The sequence below is a fragment of the Mobula hypostoma genome, chromosome 6 (assembly GCF_963921235.1).
Source record: "Mobula hypostoma chromosome 6, sMobHyp1.1, whole genome shotgun sequence".
Lineage (NCBI taxonomy): Eukaryota > Metazoa > Chordata > Chondrichthyes > Myliobatiformes > Myliobatidae > Mobula > Mobula hypostoma.
In genome coordinates, this window is record NC_086102.1 from 147,844,961 (window position 1) to 147,866,412 (window position 21,452).

The 21,452-nt window shown below is 38.5% G+C and overlaps 1 protein-coding gene across 1 annotated transcript in view; it reads left to right on the forward strand.

The window, feature by feature from the left end:
• The window catches only part of dnah7 (dynein, axonemal, heavy chain 7), a 288,894-nt gene that overhangs the window by 237 nt on the left and 267,205 nt on the right, over positions 1-21,452 (forward strand). Inside the window, exons 2-7 of the mRNA XM_063051959.1 lie at positions 3,741-3,800; positions 4,769-4,853; positions 12,087-12,234; positions 13,512-13,605; positions 16,562-16,742; positions 18,018-18,087. Coding sequence (XP_062908029.1) covers positions 3,741-3,800; positions 4,769-4,853; positions 12,087-12,234; positions 13,512-13,605; positions 16,562-16,742; positions 18,018-18,087 — 638 coding nt within the window. The remainder of the gene's footprint in view (positions 1-3,740; positions 3,801-4,768; positions 4,854-12,086; positions 12,235-13,511; positions 13,606-16,561; positions 16,743-18,017; positions 18,088-21,452) is intronic.

Below are 21,452 nucleotides of genomic sequence, written 5' to 3' on the forward strand. Positions count from 1 at the left end.
TCTGCAGACTCTCTCTATCGGATGGAAGTGACACAATTTTGAATCAACGAAGGAAGTTTTAGGCTGTATATTTTCTGGTCGTTATCACTGCAAGTTGACAAAGGTCCCGCCTCCATTTCAGCAATTGAAAAGAACTTAAATTGTTGGGAGAAGTTCTTTGAGATGTTCAGGAAATTTTACTAAGTGTTTTGTGGTTATTTTTTAATAGTATTTGAAAATGATCCGCATAGCAAGAATGAGCAATGAGACCCAATCGAAATGTTGAATTTAATCCCCATTATTATTTAGTATAACTCAGAACACGCAGATCACTCTCAATTTAGCATTCAAAACTGATAGAAAATTGCATTTCTTTTCCTAAAACCGTAATAAGCAAGTTTGGAATATTGTAAACATTTTGTTTGGTTACTGTTGCTTGTTTTCTGCATGAATTGATGGGCGCTCACAGGGCTAAGGTTGCATGTGTGTGCTTGGATGGATAAATGAAAAGGTTCTGCATTGATGGAAGCGTCATCTTTGGGGTGGGATGTTAAGTTGAGAAGCCATGAAAGCTTCCGTTGCACTTTTAGGAGAACCACAAGTAGTTATCTCCTGTCAAATTTAATTCCTCACTTAAAAAAAAAACCCGTGTCCTGCCGAAGGGTTTCGCCCGAAACGTATACTGCATTTTTTCTCATAGATGCTGCCTGGCTTGCTGAGTTTCTCAAGCATTTTGCATGGGTTGCTCAGATTTCCAGCATCTACAGATTTTCTCTTGTTTGAGGTCATAATTCGCTTCGGATTTTGTTGGAACCTGTTTGCAAAGATGCAGCCATATTTCATGCATTAAAACATAACTGCAATGTTTTTCAAAAGTGCTTTGTTGGGCATACTGAGATGAAAATCTTTATCTGTTGTAATTATATCCAAGGAAATTGATATACTTCCGAATTTTATGTGGCCACTAAATTTTACTACTTTGTTTTTGAATTAATTATTTTTTCATGTAAGGATGATGGCTGATTTTTATTTTGCTAATTCAGAAATTACCTCTTGTTAATTTTACCTTTTTTTTTGCAAAATGGTAGCTTTTGCTGCAATTTACCAATGAAATAAATCTGAAAAATAACTTTAACACTCTTAAGCAGAGAAGAAGTCATCGCCTTGACACAGTGGTGTCAAGAAAACAACCTCTCCCTCAATGTTGCAAAAACAAAGGGGCTGGTTGTGGGCTACAGGAGGAATGGAGACAGGCTAACCCCTATTGACATAAATGGATCTGGGGTTGAGAGGGTGACCAGCTTTAAGTTCCTCGGCATACACATCACCAATGATCTCATGTGGTCTGTACATACCGGCTGTGTGGTGAAAAAAGCAGAACAGTGCCTCTTCACCTCAAGTTTGGCATAGGTTCCCAAATCCTAAGGACTTTGTACAGGGGCACAATTGAGAATATCCTGACTGGCTGCATCACTGCCTGGTATGGTACTCTGCAGAGAGGGGTGTGGACAGCCAAGCACATCTGTCGATGTAAACCTCCCACTATTCAGGACATTTACAGAGACAGATGCTAAAAAGGGCCCAAAGGATCATTGGGGACCCGAGTCACCCCAACCACAAAGTGTTCCAGCTGTTACCATCCGGGAAACGGTACCACAGCATTAAAGCCTGTTGGCTTTGGGACAACAGGCTCTGTGACAACTTCTTTTACCAGGCCATCTGGCTGATTAATTCACCCTGATACAATTATATTTCTATGCTTTATTGACTGACCTGTTGTACATACTATTAATTACAAATTACTATACATTGCACATTTAGACGGAGACGTAATGTAAAGATTTTTACTCCTCATGTACGTGAAGGATGTAAGAAATAAAAGACAATTTAATTAAATTCAAATTCATTCTTGCAACTGACTTGCCAACAAACACTCCATTTATGCAATATGTATTTGACCATTATGTTAAGAACTATCTTGGCTTGGGAATCTAATCAAAGCAACACTCACAACATGCTGGAGGAACTCAGCAGGTCGGGCAGCATCCGTGGAAACGATCAGTCGACGTTTTGGACTGGAAACCTTCGTCAGGACTCCTTCGTCCTGACAAAGTGTTCCAGCCCGAAATGTTGACTGATCGTTTCCATGGATGCTGCTGGACCTGCTGAGTTCCTCCAGCATGTTGTGAGTGTTGCTTTGACCCCAGCATCTGCAGATTATTTTGTGTTTATGAGTCTAATCGAAGGATTGCGGTCGTCTGCTGGTGCACACTGGGCATGGGGCAATTATTATTTAGTCTTTTTTGGTGCCTCAGTTTGCTGGAGAGAAAGCTTGAAGGCTGGCTGCTGCCAATGACCCTGCAGAAAGGTGGGTGACGGAGATAGGCAAGAAGATGGAAAAAGATTAAAGGGTTGAAAGGCCTATTCTTGTTCCTGTTTTCTGTGCTTCCAAGGTGTATGAGATTGAATGGTTGATGGTCAACTTGGATGGAGAAAATTGCTCTGTAGGAAAAGTAACTTTGATTAGAAAAGTGGCAGTGCTATTTGCAGGAGGAATCTGATTTTGGAGGCTATTTGGAGCAGATGTGTGTGGATCAAGCAGTGGTTTTAGAAAGAGCACAATGTGCTGCATTCAGTTCAAAACACAAGGAAGCAGAAGCAGGAAGCCATTCAGTCCTCTGAATTACTCAGTTATTAAATAAGATCATGCTGATCTTGCATTCAACTCTTATCTTCCTATAATTTCCCATTCCTCAATCCTTTATTGATCCAAATATTTATTGCTATTATTTGATGTACACAGTAATTGTAGCATGGCAACCTCATGAGGCAGAAAATTTCATAGATTCACAACCCAAAAGTGAAGAATTTCTGCTTCTCAAATCAGTTGTCATTGGGTCATCTCCTTATTCTGAGATATGGAGCAGCTTCCCAACATCTACAATCAAGCCTCACAAGAATTTTGTGTAATATAAAGCTTCCAGTATTTTCAAAACTAAGGATTGAAAGCTTTGTCCTGTTAGGAACAATTGAGTAGACAATCTCCTCATCCTAGTCATTAAAACTATAGTGAAAAAAGAAATAAGATACTGGAAGGAATCAGCAAACTGAACAGTATCTATAGAGGGAAACGGATAGTCAAAATTCTGGGTCAAGATCCTTCATCTGGGCAAACTATGTTCATTGTTTTCTCATGCTGTCTTTCTTTGAATAGCAGGGTTATGTTACCATCTTGTATCACAGGTTCCATTTAAAAGTAAGCAATTTCTCAAAGATCAAAGGTAGTGCATGAAATACTTAATGTCTTTACCTGCTTTTGGAATACCAGAATCTAGTTCATCAGGTTCAGATGACTTATAGGATTCATCTCTAACAATATCTTATGTGAAAATATGAAATCAGTGTTAATGTCTTTATTCCATCTCTTTCTCTTTTTGTGTGGAAATTGCTAGCAAATTATGGAAGGCTTTCTTCTTAGAATGCATATTATCTCAGTTTGCCAAACTCTAGTTAAATCTTGTTTATTAGAAGAAGCCTCAGGGTTGGGGTCCACAGAAACTGGATATTACTTCCCAGGGCAGATCAAAGTTATTTGGAATCAATCCTTAAATTCACATTGAGTCAGACTGTTTTGACATGATGTTACATATTATCTTAATATGGTTGCTGCAATACATATTATACTCCTACAATGCCACAATTTTGTCCTTCTATATGATATATAATAATTTCACCATTAACTTTTTTCTCTCTTTTTGCAGACACAGAATAAAGGAAAGCTACCAAGGAGCGAAATAACATTTTTACCCCAGTTACCAGCGGTATGTTACCAGAAGATTAAAGTTTAAATGAAGATGGATTCTGGATGTGGATCATTATGACAATTTATCAATTTGCATTCAGTTACTTAGTGTGTTTGTTGTCCTATGTAAACTACCAGGAGCACTGAGACAGTATAAGCACGGATTTGTTTGTTTTCTGCTTTAAAACAGCAGAAAAAAGTGAAGCAAAATTATCACCAAGGTTTAAAAACAAAACTGGGGTGCTTTCAGTTGGGAGGAATGCACTGGAATATTTTAGAAAATAGCTGTGATGTATTTTCATGTTAATTGGCCAAATTTTGCTGAAGCAGGGCAGCTTCTTTCTTGGGCCATTAATTAAATATTGTATTGGATGATTTAGCTGGGGGAGAGAATAATTTCGCCATCACTTGCAGGAAGTGTGAATTCACATTTTCTCTAACATATTTAATGAGTAATTAATATGAAAATCCACCAAACTGTTAAAATAATGCTGAAATTGAAGGCAAAATGCATCTGTCATGAAGCAGGCAGCCAGGGAAGTCATTCAATCTTAGGGTTCTAGATTTACGGCCATTTTATGGCTTATTTTGTCTTGCCTTTTTTCCCTGCGGGATCTGACCTATTCTGTTTTTACAAGAAATAGTTGTTGTTTGGTTAATAGAATAATAATTGGTAGATTAACAGTTTAAAAATCAGTTACTATATACATATCCTTGTGAACAAATAAATAATTTAAATTGTAGGAATCATTTGAAATGAAGTATTAATTGTAGATTACATAATGCAGTATATATAGTGGTATAGTGTTTGTTTAGTGTTTCAATGCAAAGGGTTTATCAGTAGACTAGAAATTTATTAAGGGATTTTATTAACTGCTTAAATGTGCCCAGTAAGTTGTTTAAAATAATCAAAGAACAATATATTTATTTTTGAACAGATATTTTCCAAATTAATGTGACTGTGTATTTGTCTGTACAACTTTTCAGAGCCGGTCCAAGCCATTGTGGCAATCAGCCTCGCCCTCTTTCTTTCTACAGACAGAAGATGAGGATGAACAATGTGACTCACTAAGTAAGTTTGAATCCTCAGGCACAAAATGCTTATAATCCATTATAGAAATATTTTCAATTATGGCAGATTTCTCCACTTTTTTGTGGATAGTAACAGATTGGATCAGTTTTGATATTTTCACAGTTTATAATTAAGAGATGACCCCTTCACTTTCAGAGTCACTGCATTAATATAGGAAAGGGAAAGAAATGCAACAATTCAGGAGCCTCTACTTGAGCAGGACTGTGTCTGTTGCTGAAACAGATGGAGAAGAAAAAACAGGAACTAGTTCTAAAATAGAAACGCAATGAGCTTACATTTATAAGAAAAGGAGAACATAGGAGAAACTAAACATAGGGAGGTCTAATTGAGTCAATGAATAGATGAAGTTATAGGAATGGAAAACAGTGGTTAGAATTAAACTGGGGGAACAATTATTGAAAATGAGTCAAACTTCACAAACAATGCAAATTGTGTTCATAATTAAACAGGGAAATGGAGACAATAATATGGCGTAAGGGTCCATGTGTCGTCAGATTTTCTAAGGCGTGGCGACCAAAAGATTAATACTGAGAGTTATAGATTATAAGGCATAACTTAATTAAATGTAAACAATGGAAAAGGAGGAGTAAAGTAGCTCCATAAGATACAATATCATAGTGGGAGTTAAAATACTCTATATGGTGCTGACTTAGTAAACAGGTTCAATATCAGTAAGGGATAATAACTAAGCAAGGTTACATTAATATTATGAAAAGGAGGAACAACATGCAACCTTATTTGTAAATATGGGTGTAAAACAGCGAATAATATTTATTATGAATGGTTGTCTACAATTGAATAAAGGATGTATGGAAATGGAGTTCCTGCAATGTGTACAAAATTCCTACTTAAATCACGATGCAAGCTCTGTGATTTTTTTCTCTCTCTCTAGATCCTGAAATGAAAAATGCATCAAAGAAATGATCATTAATTATGGAATATATTAAGGCAATAGTTTTGTAATAAATTCAAGTAAACAATTGAAAATGGCATAAATATGACAAATACCTCGGTAATAGTATGGTAATACTAACAACAGTATTGAGAAATGGCAGCATGCATATATTTAAAATGTTGTTTAATAGAATTCAAAGAAAAAAACACTAGTTTAAAAAAGGAATAAACATTAATGAGACACCACAGATGAGGAAGCACATTGAAAGGGAAATTAATAAGAGGGACACCGTATCCATAAGAGAGAGAAAGGGGAATATAAAGAAAATAGGAAAGAAATCTAATGATTAGGAAGATATAGGTTTCCATGAAATTAACTTGTTAAGGAACAAAGTTTTAAAAACTTATCATAAAGGCACACATTAAAAGAGTCAAGTGATGATAATAACCTTAAGGTGTGATGGACACTTACTGTCCTTGGTCAGGACTTTTTCTTTTTTTTTGCCAAAACCAGCTTTCAAAGAGCAGCTGCGAGCTTCTGAAGATCTTGCGTGTTGTTTTTGAGGAAGTTAAATCTCCATGAGGCTGCCTTCAGTTCTTAATAGGTATATAGAGGAATTTAAGGTGGGGGGTTATATGGGAGGCAGGGTCTGAGGGTCAGCACAACATTGTGGGCTGAAGGGCCTGTAATGTGCTGTACTATTCTATTCTATTCTAATCTAATGTAAATGGAAAAGTATAAGACAATGGGCCATGTTAATTGGCTTGTATCAAACTCGACAATGTTGGCTAAATTATTTAGTTCAAGAAAGCTTGCAGGCCAGATTGATACTATCACTTAGCATAGCAAGTGGCTGTTCTGTTAGTAGCTGGAAGATTTGTGTACTTGAGTCAGCTTCCCGGCATTGATTGTGGGTACCTGGAAACTCTGTCTCCAGAAGCTTTTAGACCGCATGTGTTAAAAGGTATCTGAAAAACAATCACATGTGTGAAGTCACCCAAGTGACAGAGAAACAGTATAAGTCTATCAAGCAGTCCAGGCTTTTTAGGAATGGTTAAGGAACATCAAGAAGAATGACAGAATCACTGGGTGAACCAGAATCCATTCCTCTGCTTTCAGTTTTTGAGAGTAACTTATCGGTATGTCATATTAGCTTATAGGAATTGAACCTGTGCTTTGGAAATTATTTGTGTTCTAGAAATGGTTTGTATTTTACAAGTCTTTTGTAAGATAGAAATCCTCTGTGAGTTTTAGATGTGTTTTAAGAATATTGTTTGGATTTAAACATGTATCACTAAAAATAAATTAACTATGTTTAAACTATTTTGTTAGCTGCATGTATCTCCTCTTTGTTAGGGAGGGGGAATCTACTGCTCAAATAGTGGATATTCACAACTAAATTCACCATGGAGGATAACAGGGAAGTAATCTAACCTTATAATCTCCCTTTAGTGAGGGTACCCATGGCTATCTACAGTGTATCTAATTTTTTCAGATTGGGTATATACAGTATAATCTCCCTTTAGTGAAGGTACCCATGGCTATCTACAGTATATCTAATTTTTTCAGATTGGGTATATACAGTATAATCTCCCTTCAGTGAGGGTTCTCATGGCTATCTACAGTATATCTAATCTTTTCAGATTGGGTATATACAGTATAATCTCCCTTTAGTGAGGGTACCCATGGCTATCTACAGTATATCATATAGGGATTAAAGGCCTTAGTTTGAGATTAGAACCACAGTCAGCAAACCCAATACCATCTAAAGGGATAGAAAGTTTAAAATCCTAGCAACAAACACAAAATGAGAGAACTATCAACTGGTTATTTTGCTTTAGTATTTCAGTCAGAAAGATTAGGAGAACACGAGTTGTAAATCAGATAAATCAGAATAAGGAGACGTATTGGCCGGGATTTTGCTGAATAGGGTTATGGTCCATACTCATCAATGAGATATGCATGTCATCCACGTAACCTCCTCTGTATCGCTGAGAAAGAAAATCACCTGCTGGCCAAGGTTGAGATTGTGTCTGTTGCTTTCCGAACAGTGGTATGTATTTTGCCTTTCCAGAGGTGTGGTGGTCATAATTTTTGCTACACAACAACTTGGAGAGAACTGCAGGGAGCAGCATCAATGACTACACAAAAACAATTCACTACTTGAGTATTCAGAAATTGCAGTGTTGCTGTCTGGTTCACTGGGTGCTGATCCCCACGCTCCCTTGAAAGTCGAGAATCCCTGGTTCCTGTGCTGCCCTTCCATGTTCACTGGAAATTTTATAATTTTCTGTGTAATATATTATGAAAGTGAATTGTGACATTACCCTGACACTTTTTCAGTTTTATTACCTTATTTTTGCACCTCATCTCAAGCAAACATCTCACTGAAGTAGAGCTAATCCTCAGAATTAGTAGAAACTGTTCAACCCACAACATTGTATTCCAAAACAAAGGTAATCCCAATTTTCCTAATTGGATAGCAATTTATCAAAGATGCTTGTGCTCAAGGGTTAAGGTACATGCTATCATTGATCACTGAAACATACAACACAGTGGGCTTGCAGTCAATATCCACAAGTAAAGGTTCTCCACCAACCTGCTCTATTGTATGATACTGTCCTCTGACTATATAGGTTTACAGCAAAATCCTGGAAAATATGGACTGCTTTTCCTATCTCATGAAATGCCAGTCAATGAGCGCACCACTGCTTTCAGGGGCCTATTAGACCTTTTGGTTACATGTATTAAAGGATGTTTAAAGTCTAACCCATTAAATCTGCCTCAAAACTCATTGCCTAATGAACAGTAGTAATCCCTATCTTCTAATTTGCTTCAGATTGTTAGGTCTACCTATGGCGGGCAACTCAAGGCACTGGAAAGATAGCACCCACCATGTGTCTGCTAAATCTTCCAAATGCCCCAGAGGATGAGTGAACCAACATTCCACTATTGGAGCCCTAACTGAATAGACCATGTCATTTCCACGCCTGATACCTAATTTTTGAAACAAAAACACTGTTCTGAGGTGAAACGTGAAAAAGATTACCAGTTAGTCAGTGGAAATGATTCAAGTATATGCTCAAAGCCTCTTTTTTTTTTGTTTAAAGTTGTGCAAGGAGCCTCAGGACTCACACTACCAGGTGCAGGAACAGTTATTACCCCTCAACCAGCAGGCTCTTGAACCAAAGGGGATAACTTCACTCAACTTCACTTGCCCCATCATTGAAATGTTTCCACACCTATGGACTCCCTGTCAAGGACTCTTCATCTCATGTTCTCAATATTTATTGCTTACTTATTTATTATTATTATTTCTTTCTTTTTGTATTTGCACAGTTTGTTGTCTTTTGCACATTAGTTGAAAGCCCAAGTTGGAGTGCTCTTTCATTGATTGTATTATGATTTGTTGGGTATGCCTGTAAGAAAATGAACCTCTGGGTTGTATATGGTGATTATTTATGTACTTTTTACTTTGAACAATATCCCCATTGATTCTGGACTACTCCTCTTCTCACCCTGTCTCTTGCAAAAATGCCATCCCCTTCTCGCAATTCCTCCGTCTCCGCCGCATCTGCTCTCAGGATGAGGCTTTTCATTCTAGGACGAGGGAGATGTCTTCCTTTTTTAAAGAAAGGGGCTTCCCTTCCTCCACTATCAACTCTGCTCTTAAACGCATCTCCCCCATTTCACGTACATCTGCTCTCACTCCATCCTCCCACCACCCCACTAGGAATAGGGTTCCCCTGGTCCTCACCTACCATCCCACCAGCCTCCGAGTCCAACATATTATTCTCCGTAACTTCCGCCACCTCCAACAGGATCCCACCACTAAGCACATCTTTCCCTCCCCCCCCCGCATTCCGCAGGGATCGCTCCCTACGCAACTCCCCTGTCCATTTGTCCCCTCCATCCCTCCCCACTGATCTCCCTCCTGGCACTTAACCGTGTAAGCGGAACAAGTGCTACACATGCCCTTACACTTTCTCCCGTACCACCATTCAGAGCCCCAAACAGTCCTTCCAGGTGAGGCAACACTTCACCTGTGAGTCAGCTGGGGTGATATACTGCGTCCGGTGCTCCCGATGTGGCCTTTTATATATTGGCGAGACCCGACGCAGACTGGGAGACCGCTTTGCTGAACACCTACACTCTGTCCGCCAGAGAAAGCAGGATCTCCCAGTGGCCACACATTTTAATTCCACATCCCATTCCCATTCTGACATGTCTATCCACGGCCTCCTCTACTGTAAAGATGAAGCCACACTCAGGTTGGAGGAACAACACCTTATATTCCGTCTGGGTAGCCTCCAACCTGATGGCATGAACATCGACTTCTCTAACTTCCCCTAATGCCCCACCTCCCCCTCGTACCCCATCTGTTACTTATTTTTATGCACACATTCTTTCTCTTACTCTCCTTTTTCTCCCTCTGTCCCTCTGAATATACCCCTTGCCCATCCTCTGTGTTTCCCCCCCCCGTCTTTCTTCCCAGACCTCCTGTCCCATGATCCTCTCGTATCCCTTTTGCCTATCACCTGTCCAGCTCTTGGCTCCATCCCTCCCCCTCCTGTCTTCTCCTATCATTTTGCATCTCCCCCTCCCCCTCCAACTTTCAAATTCCTTACTCACTCTTCCTTCAGTTAGTCCTGACGAAGGGTCTCGGCCTGAAACGTCGACTGCACTTCTTCCTAGAGATGCTGCCTGGCCTGCTGTGTTCACCAGCAACTTGTATGTGTGTTGCTTGAATTTCCAGCATCTGCAGAATTCCTGTTGTTCCCATTGATTCTGGGGATCTTTGGGCTTTAACTCCTCAAAGTGGAGGGTTTTGTAATCTATTAAGTAAATTTATTATCAAAGTACTTACTGTATGTGTTACCATATACTACCTTGAGCTTCATTTTCTCACAGGCATTTGCAGGGAAATAAATACAGTAGAATTTCACGAAAATCTATATATAAACTTGACAAACAACCAATGTGCGAAAGAAGACAGACTGCAAATGATATTTTAAAAAAACACTGAAAACAAGACTTGTAAAGAATCCTTGAGAGTGAGTCGAGTCAGCCATAGAATCAGTACAGGTGGCTGAAGTTATCCACACTGGTTTGGAGGTCTTGTGGTTGTAGAGTAATAACGGTTCCTGTGCCTGGTGGCATTGGGCCTAATGCATTGGGGGCACATGGAGGTTCAGCATAAATACTGTTCCGAGCTTGCCCCCTTAACAAGCCTGTCTTGTTAGGTTCCTCCCGACTCTGCTGTGGAGGAGCCTCTGATTCCCATTTTCGCCTCCTCAGACACTGCAAAACAGGAGGGAAAGTCTTTCTTCCCGAGGGACTGCCCAAGAAGACAGGAGATTGCACTTAGTGTTTGTGCCGTTCCTGTTGTCATATTACAGCAAAAATGTAATTGATTGGGTAGATTAGAGGGGATTCAGGATGTTGCCTGGTTTGGAGAATCTATTCATCAGGAGAAATTGGAAAAGGCTTGTTTTCCTTGGGATGAAAAAGGCTGAAGGTAACCTGCTAGAGATATTTACAATTTTAAGAGTCATAGATAGGGTGGATAGGCAAAATCTTTTTCTCATAGCAGGGAATCAAAATGATGGCATAGATTTAAGGTGAGAGGAAGTATTTTTAAAAATAGCTATGAGGGGGAACGTTTATATGGAGAGTGGCAGTATGTTCAAAATATCAACCAAAGGAGGTGGTAAAATCAAATATAATCAGTATTTTTAAGAGACATTTAAGCCTGCACTTGAATAGGCAAGGCATGAAAAGATATGTCTCTAATAAGGGTAAAAGGGATTAGTGGAGTTAGGCAAGAAGGTTGGTGTGGATATAGTGGGCTGAAGTGCCCATTGTATGACTCTGACAGCGTTTTGTGTAGAGCCTTGTGTAATGCGATTTGATCATGTGAGGAAAGCTAGAACAAATTGTATCCAAGAAATTTCTTAAAATAATTTGTAATGGACATAGGATTTCAGCCTGGACACTGCAGCCTCTGCAAAGGGTGTTGGGATATGCAGAGATGCCTGCACTCCTTTACTTGCCTTTTGCTGCATTCAGTTATGTATCATTTGTCTTGAGTGATGAAATGTGGTTGGTTAATTTAACTGGACCTTTCAGTCTGGACTATGTTTGCTCAGTACTTCCTGCAGTTAGAATATTTTTTGTATTTTGTATTCATAATATTAACCTTTGGTTACGTAAGATCAAGTTTAATGAAGAGAATACATCTTTAATCTTGCTCCCTGTACAGAGTGAATCATTACAAGTTGTTTTTGTGCACTCAAATATTAACTTCTTGTTTACAGGGGTTTCTCTACCCCAAAAACGCAAACGAAACAAAGCTTGGGAATCAGGAGCTTCTGTTAGCAGCACAAATCGGTCAATCCATGATGGAGCTTCCCAGCCAAAAAAGGACCGTGAGCAATTTAGAAGTGCTCTAGTTAATATAATTATGTAGGTGAATGTTCTTGTCATCTTGTCATAATTAATTTTATTGTAAAATGTGGTTTGAATACAATGAATGTTGATCAGATGGATTTCATTAATGTAGGAGTTGTGTGGGGGAAAGAATTAATTGTAATATGTTTATATTCGCTTGAGCTTAGAGGTGATCTCATTGAAACAAAATTCTTAAGAAGTTAATGGTAGATTCTTGGAAACTGCAGGATGAGAAACATACAGAGTGCCACAAAAATTATACCAACTCTCAGATTTCGCATTATCCTTGGACGTCAAATTGCTGTGTGTTTGTGCAGTTAGAACTGCCGACTTGTATCTGACGTTTTGAACAGTAATATGCACAGGTTGCATTGTGTATTACAGATAGCTGGGGATTGCTATACATTTACTGCATTGTGGGAGGATCAAAACCAATGAAACATTTTGATTATGATCTTAATTCCATTTGTATAACTGGCTTTAGGATATTGTACAATGTTATAACATACATATAGAACATAGAGATCTACAGCACATTACAGGCTCTTCGGCCCACAATGTTGTGCCGACCATGTAACCTACTCTAGAAACTGCCTAGAATTACCTTACCACATAGCCCTCCATTTTTCTAAGCTCCATGAACCTATCAAAGAGTCTCTTAAAAGACCCTAACGTGTCCGCCTCTACCACCTTCGCTGGCAGTGCATTCTACACAGCCACCACTCTCTGTGAAAAAACTTACCTCTGACATCCTCTGTACCTGCTTCCAAGCACCTTAAAACTATCTCCCCTTGTGTTAGACATTCCAGCCCTGGGAAAAAGCCTATGGCTATCCACACGTTCAATACCTCTCATCATCTTATACACCTCTATCAAATCACTTCTCATCCTCCATCGCTCCATGGAGAAAAGGCCAAGTTCACTCAATCTATTCTTATAAGGCATGCTCTCCAATCCAGGCAATATCCTTGTAAATCTCCAATGCACTCTGTATAGCATCCACATCCTTCCTGTAATGGGGTGACCAGGACTGAACACAGTACTCCAAATGGGGTCTAATTGAAGTCTTATGTAGATGTAACATTACCTCATGGCCTTTGAACTCAATCCCATGGTTGATGAAGGCCAACACACCACAGCCTTCATAACAACTAAGTATGCTATTTCACTAAATTTTTAAAACGATGCATTTTCAAGACAGATAAAATTGTTCTTGACCTATATTTACACGCCAAGATTTCCTACATTTACTTCCAATAGTTTAATTTGCCTTTGACTATTTTAAATAATAGGCAGCAAGAATGTGCAGCTAGACAGCCTCCTCCTTTGGATGAAACAGAACCTTCAACAGCTGGACATCCTTCTGCAGCGGAGAAAGACATTCTTGTGAGAAAATAATGCTTGCAATTAAAAAAGAATGATATTTCTTAAATGTTTCTGAGAGCAGTTCAGAATGCAGTTGTTTGCATGTCCTTTGAGGCTTGTTTTTGCCACACACCCTTGCCCTTTAAGTTGATCATCTTATTTTGAGGAAGGCCCTTTTGACTTCAGGGTTTCCATGCGAAGGATAGAGTTATACCTCTACCCCATTTTACAATTGCATCAATCATGTAAAGTAAACTTTTGGAAGTCAGTGTTGAGCTTGCATTGTAAGTTCTTGGCTACTGGGGCTGAACTGTGATGGTGTTGGGTTTGCTGATGGCTAAGTTCTTAACTCAAATGAAGACCTTAAGCCCAATTGGTTATAAATAGCCATGAGTACTTGTACTAAAGGGAGATTATACTGTAACTACCCAATCTTAAAAGACTAGTTCACTTCCCCGTTTATTCTTCACGGCGAATTTAGCTGCCAATAGACACTATTCAAGTGGTGGGCGCCGCTCCTTATTACCAGGGAGAACTTACTTTTGGCTAATAAGATAGTTTAAAACACTGTTTATTTATTTTCAGTGATACACACACTTAAATCCAAACAATACTCTTGAAACATGTTTAAAACTCAGAGGATTTTTATCTTCAACACTTACAAATCTTTTCTAAAACATAAACCATTTTCAAAACACAAAGTATTTTTTAAAGGACAAATGATTTCCAAAGTACAGGTACAATTCCTAAAAAACTCAAAAGGCATACCTGCAAGTTGCAGACAAACAAGTTGTTTGTCGCAGACATGGAAGCTAGAGGAATGGATTTTAGTTCAACCCATGCTTCTTTCATGATTGATGCTTCTTGCCCATTGCTAATAAGCCTGAACTGCTCTCTACATCTATACCCTTTTTCTCCACTTGGGTGACTTCAAACGTGTATAATATTACTCAGATATTCTCTTTATACAAATGGTTTAAAAGCACCTTGGAGATACAGTTCTTAGCTTTATGTTCACAGTTCATAATTAATGCTGTAAAGCTAAATTCCTTGAGTACATAAAATTCTTAATTATAAACATATCAGTTATTGATATGCTGAATGATATTATCCACCTGCTCTGCAAGCTTCCTTGAGCAAAGCAACATAAAAGTCAACTTTTCTGTTTGAAATTAAACAACCCATTGTCTTATATTCTACTCTTCAGAGGTTAGTCTCATGGTATGAGCCAGCAAGTCTGAGGCTTCACACAGAGCTTGTTTGAAAAGCTGCTCCAAAGACGCTACTTTCTTTTAACTTCAGACTGATTATTGCTTTCCATTTAAATTTTAAGCCCAGAAACTAAATCAATTGTAGGTTGGAAGTTTACTTACATTTTGTTTGTGATCTTATAGCTGCAGCTGCAGAGCTTAGAAAGCCAAGTTTAGCCAACATAAGCCAGGAAGTGAATACCTATCGCAGAACCACTGCATGGAAGAATGTACTACAACCTGCATCCTTCTGTGGGATTATTTGCTGTGGGATACTTGCACTGTGTTTGTCTAAGCAACATAGATCTGTGATCTCTCTGCTTTTGGATTCAGACTCAGCTTGGTTTTAATTGTTCTTAAGTGGACGTAGGCTGTTAGTTTTTAACTCAACAACCCTCGTCCACCCCATTCATTGCAGTTCTATCAATTCAGCCAGCCACCCATGCAGGAGTGGCCCTGGACTATGCTGATGAGCTACCTCCCAGCAGATCTGCACCAGTATTTTTTTTATGGCCTTTTCAAATGTTCCTTAGAGTATCTCAGCTTCAATGGCAGTTGCAGCAGCAGTTTAGAGACCCTGAATTTGATCAGCATACATTTTTAGGAAGCATTGCAATCATGGTGGCTTCAGCGTGCAAATTCAGAATTCAACTGGCAATTAAACTGGTCTTTACAGTTAATTTATTTGTGTTAAACTAAAACTTTGACCAAATACATATATCAGGTAATTGCATCTTTCTGAATAACCAAAATGTCACACGTAATGCATTCTTTTTGATTGCTAGAATAGAAAATTGCTATTGTCTAGTTAAGACAATTGTCCATCGTAAGTTTAGACAAAGGGGAAATTAAGAAGGAAAAAGAAATTACCAACCATAAAAGGTCTTTTAAAATAGATAATCTATTATTGGTCATTTAACCAAAATAATGAAAAATTATATTGAACGATAAATTTTAATTGTTGCTTTCCAAGATGTAAAGTTACATTTAAATTAAGTGTTGAATTAATTCACGTAAATCATTTGAGTTTTTATACTGATATTTATTTAAATTGAAGGTCTTACCCTGATATTGTTTGAAAGAATGTCTTGATCTTCTTTAGCATGACTGAAATGCTACTCTATTTTTTAATAACAATTGGGAGATTAATATTAAATTATTCAAGATCACCAGATGATGGTATAGTAGCAGATTAAAATAGTGGAATAGTTGATTCAAAATAGAATATATGAAAAACTTAATATCACGCTGTTTAACCTATGAATGTTGAAGGGGTCTCCTGCAAGTGAGTTTGTTGTTTTCAGAACTGGAGAGCTCCACAGAAAAGGTGGCTTCATCCTTCTATCACTAATGGGATATAAATAGAATAATAGAAATATAATACTTCCTAACTATAATAAAAACAGAAAATGCTGGAAATACTCAGTAGGTCAGGCTGCATCTGTAGGAGAGAAAACAGAGCTGATGTTTCAGGTTGACATTGGAATATGGGAGGAAAGCAGAGCACTTGGTTAAAAACACACATGATCACATGAATGTGCACACTCCACATACACAGCACCAGAAGTCAACCTTGGACTCAAACACTGGGGCTGTGACATAGCTGCATTTTCTGTAGAATCACAGTACTGCTCTAAATGTCAATGGCTTCAACCACATTAATATTCTTGTAAGAAACAACTTTATTACTTTATTTGTTAACCTTTTCTTTTTTTAAAATTTTACAGAGGTATTACTACTACATTAACCATGGAATAGACACTGAACATGTAGCTCCTTTGGAAGACAGCTGGTTGGAGGTTGTTTTGTCCTTGGTGCCATTACGTCTCAAAACATACACTGAAGTTATTGAATCGCTTTCAGATGAGATGAAAGAAGATTATCTTCTAAGTGTAAAGAAGGCAATAGGTAAAAGCCCTTGAATAGTGTATATTTACTAATATACCAGATTCTGTATTTAGCCTATGACCATAAGAAAATAAATAGAAGCAGCAATAGGTCATTCAGCCCTTGTGCCTGATTTACCAATCAAAAAGATCATGTCAGACTGTTTACCTCAGTTTCTCATATTTATGTTTACCTCAGTGCCAGTTTCCTTCTCTACCTCCTCGCCAATAATTATTCACTCCCTCAATGATCTATAGAGTTTTAGCTCCTTTGAATATGCTCAGCAATGGAATTGCCACTGTTCATGGGTAAAACATTCCAAATGCTCAATACTCTCTGGTTAAAGAAATCTCTTCTGTCCTGAATGGGTTATCCCTTTAGACCCTGACACTTCATTCTAGATACCCCAGTCAGGGGAAACGACAAAACTATGCGCTTATTATACATTCGATGTCAACAAAGCAATGATTCCCCACCATAAACACAAGAGATCCTGCAGATGCTGGAAATCCAGATTAATATACACAAAATACTGGCAGAACTCAGCAGATCAGGCAACATCTATACATCAGAGGTGTGAGGTACAGCTAGTTAAAGAGGTTTGTAATTGAGAAGACAAAGAGACTGAGTTAATTTATTTTTGATTAAATTTATAACCAAGTGCATGAATAATTACTTGTAACGTATCTGAAAATAGTTATCTGATATGTTGCAAATAATTGATTTTAATATATTTTGAGGAGAAATAAGAATTAATATTCTTTCAAAAACAAGCTGATGAGCCCACAGTTTCTCTCTGTACTGCAGATTCAAGGAAAGTATGTATTGTACTTTAAATAAACATTGGTAAGAAATTAAGGTCAAGCTGGTCAGATCTATCTATCTTGAAGTAAATTATGAGAAAAAATGCCAGTTTATTTTTGAAAATAGCTAAGGGAAACGTACTTTACATGGGCTGATTTGTGATTACAAATCTGGAAAGCCTCAGTATAAAATTAACAAACTTGGAACTTGAATATGATTATTATTGTCTGAAAATTAACCTATATTTAATTTCTTAGTACATGTAGTGTGTGTGAAGATTTGAACCCCATTTTCTGTGCTTTCTAACAGATGGTGTACATTTCAGCAATTGTGTACTATTTGAGAATATTTTCTGACTTCTGGAAGTGGTTAGAAACACTGCAAGAATATGTAACCATACAATGTATAGAGGCTGACCATGTGATTGTGCCAATATTTGAATAGGACTTGGAATATTTGCATTTATGAATGTATATTTCTTCATACTTTCAGTGGACTTTGTTTTAAGAGACTCCAGAGAGAAAGAGGAAGAAAAGAAAGAACTCCCTAGTCATCGTGCAGAGTAAGAAGGATGCTATGAAGTGATGTTATTGAAAATATGAAATATGGGAGAACAAAGAAAGAATTTTTGTCGCACAACAGTGGTGCTTTTTGCATGTTAAGTACTCCTTATGCTCACTATATATCTTGTGATCATAGGAAATGTGTGGTTTATCAAATAATATTGTATCAGAGATATTTGGTCTCTTGCACCTGTGAATGGTGTTTGTGAATGGTGCATGCTAGAATAATAGTATCAAGTCTATGTTTAACCACAAAAAAACTATAATTCTCTTCCTTCATGTTTTCTGCCGTGTAAGTTGTGCTGAATGAAAATGAGGGAGAGGTTAGATCTCTTGTATGACTCCTTCGTGCAAAACATATTCTTTGTGTACCATAATTCTACCATCCAACTCTGTGAACTGTGATCTTACTTAAGTGTGCAAAGGTTCATTAATTCTACCTTAACTTATGATCAAAATAAGTTGATACAGATCTTAAGACTTTATAGCTTGCTGGATTGAAGATTACTTGGGGAAATTGTTATTCTATGTTCTATAATATTCTAATCTATTCAGCTCAGAATGGAAGGGGGGAGAATAGGTCAACTGTGGTGTTAGGGGATTTGTTAGTGGGTGAGAATGAGATTCCCGGATGGTATGTTGCCCTCCAGGTGCCAGGGTCCAGGACATCTTGGATTGAGTCCTCAGTGTTCTTAAGTAGGAGGCTGAGTGGCCAGAAGTCGTGGTCTATGTCAGTACCAATGACATAGGTAGGAAGAGTGATGAGGTTCTGCAAAGGAAGTTCAGGGAAATAAGTGCTAGTTAAAGATTTGCCAGTGTTGCACAATGGGGTTTAAACTGGAGTTGCAGGGAATGGGAATCAAAATGCCAGAACAGTTAGTGCAGAGGTTGTGGAAGCAGATGTTAAGACTTCAAAGTCAGGAATCAAAAGGTTGAATGTGGTGCGACTGTTGTGAGCTGTATATATTTCAATGCAAGAACTATCATAGGAAAGGCGGATGAGCTCAGGGCATGGATCAACATGTAATTATGATGTTGTAGCCATTAGTAAGACTTGGTTGCACGTGACAGAAGTTTGTGTAGGGGAACTCTTTGTATCTAATGAACATAATGCCATTAGTTTCAAAGTAAATGTGCAAAAAGATTGGTCTGGTCCATGGGATGAGATTCTAAATTGGAGAAGGGCCAATTTTGATGGTATCAGAAAGGATCTGTCAAGTGAGGAGTTGGACAGGCTGTTTTCTGGCAAAAGTGTACTTGGAAAGTGGAAGGTCTTCAAAAGTGATATTTTGAGAATACAAAGCTTGTATGTGACTGTCAGAATAAAAGATATATAGGCGAACCTTGGTTTCAAGAGATATTCAGGCCCTGCTTAAAAAAAATGGTGCAAAGCAGGTATAGACAGGTAGGAACAAATGAGGTGCTTATGGAGTATAAGAAATGCAAAAGAACACTTAAGAAAGAAATCAGGAATGCTAAAAGAAGGTATGAGGTTGCCTTAGCAGACATTGTGAAGGAGAATCCTAAGGGATTTTACAGAATGTTAAGAGAAAAAGGATTGCAAGGGACAACATTGGTTCCCTGGAAGATCAGAATGGTCATCTGGCTGGAGGAGATCATAAATGAAGTTTTTGCATCTGTATTTACTAAGGAAACAGATGCAGAGTCTGTAAAAGTGAGGCATAGTGGCATCAACTTCACGGACCCTATCCAGATCACAGAGGAGGTGTTTGCTGTCCTGAGGCAAATTAGGGTGGGTAAATCCTCACGGCCTGACAAAGTATTCCCTTGGACCCTGCGGAAGGCAAGTGCAGAAATTGCTGGGCCCTAGTAGAGATATTGAAATCATCCTTGGTGTCAGGTGAGGGTACCAGAGGATTGGAGGATAACCAATGTTGCTCTGCTGCTAAAGAAATATGTAAAAGGTTGAACATGATGCGACTAGCGTTGTGAGATGCATGTATTTCAATGCAAGAAGTATCTTAGGATAGGCAGATGGAATTATTATATTTTTGCCATTAGTAAGACTTGGTTGTCGGAGTGGCAGTACTGGCAGCTCAATACTTTTGGTTTCCAGAATATTAAGGGTCTGGATATATAAGTATTTAGATAGACGTGGACTGATTAAGGATAGTCAGCATGGCTTTGTATGTGGTAGGTCATGCCCAACCAATCTTAGAGTTTTTCAAGGAAGTTACCAGGAATGTTGCTGAAGGTAAGGCAGTGGATGTTGTCTACATGGACTTTTGCAAAGCATTCTGGTCAAGAATGTTCAGTCGCTCTCACTTTAAGATGTAGTAAATTGATTAGACATTGGCTCTGTGGGAGAAGCCAGAGAGTGGTTGCCTTTCTGAGTGGAGGCCTGTGACTAGTGGAGTGCTGCAGGCATTGGTGCTGGTTCCTTTGGCGTTTGTCATCTGTATCAATGACCTGGATGATAATGTGGTTAACTGGATCAGCAAATTTGCAGATGACACAAATTTGGGCATGTAGTGGACACCGAGGAAGGCTATCACAATTTGCAGCGGGATCTGGACCAGCTGGAAAAATGGGCTGAAAAATGGCAGATGGAATTTAATGTAGACAACTGCAAGTTGTTACACTTTGGTAGGACTAAGCAGGGTTGGTCTTACACAGTGAATGGTAGGGCAGTAGAACAAAGGGATCTGGGAATACAGGTCAATATTTTACTGAAAGTGGCGTCACAGGTAGATAGGGTCATAAAGAAAGCTTTTGGCGCATTTGCCTTCATAAATCTAAGTATTGAGTACAAGAGATGGATGTTATGTTGAAGTTGTATAAAATATTGGTGAGGCCTACAATTTGGAGTATTGTATGCAGTTTGGATTGGTACATGGATGGTAGAGGTATGGAGGGCTATGGTCCCTGTGCGGGTTGACAGGAGTAGGCAGTTTTAAGTGGTTCAGCAAGGACTAGATGGGCTGAATGGCCTTTTTATATGCTGCACTTGTGTACAAGAGATGGATGTTAGTGAGGCCTACAATTTGGAGTATTGCACACAGTTTTCATCACCTACCTACAGGAAAGATTTAAATAAGGTTGAAAGAGTGCAGAGAAAATTTACAAGGATGTTGCCGAGTCTGAAGAACCTTGGTTATGTGGAAAGATTGAATAGGTTAGGACTTTATTCCTTGGAACGTAGAAGATGTGGGTGAAATGTGAAAAGTTTAAGGGGACTATGATGGGAAACGTCTTCACTCAGAGGGTTGTGAGAGTGCGGAGCAAGCTGCCAGCACAAGTGGTGCATGCGAACTAGATTTCAACGTCTAAGAGAAGTTTGGATAGGTACATGGATGGTAGGGGTATGGGGGGCTATGGTCCCTGTGCAGGTCAACTGGAGTAG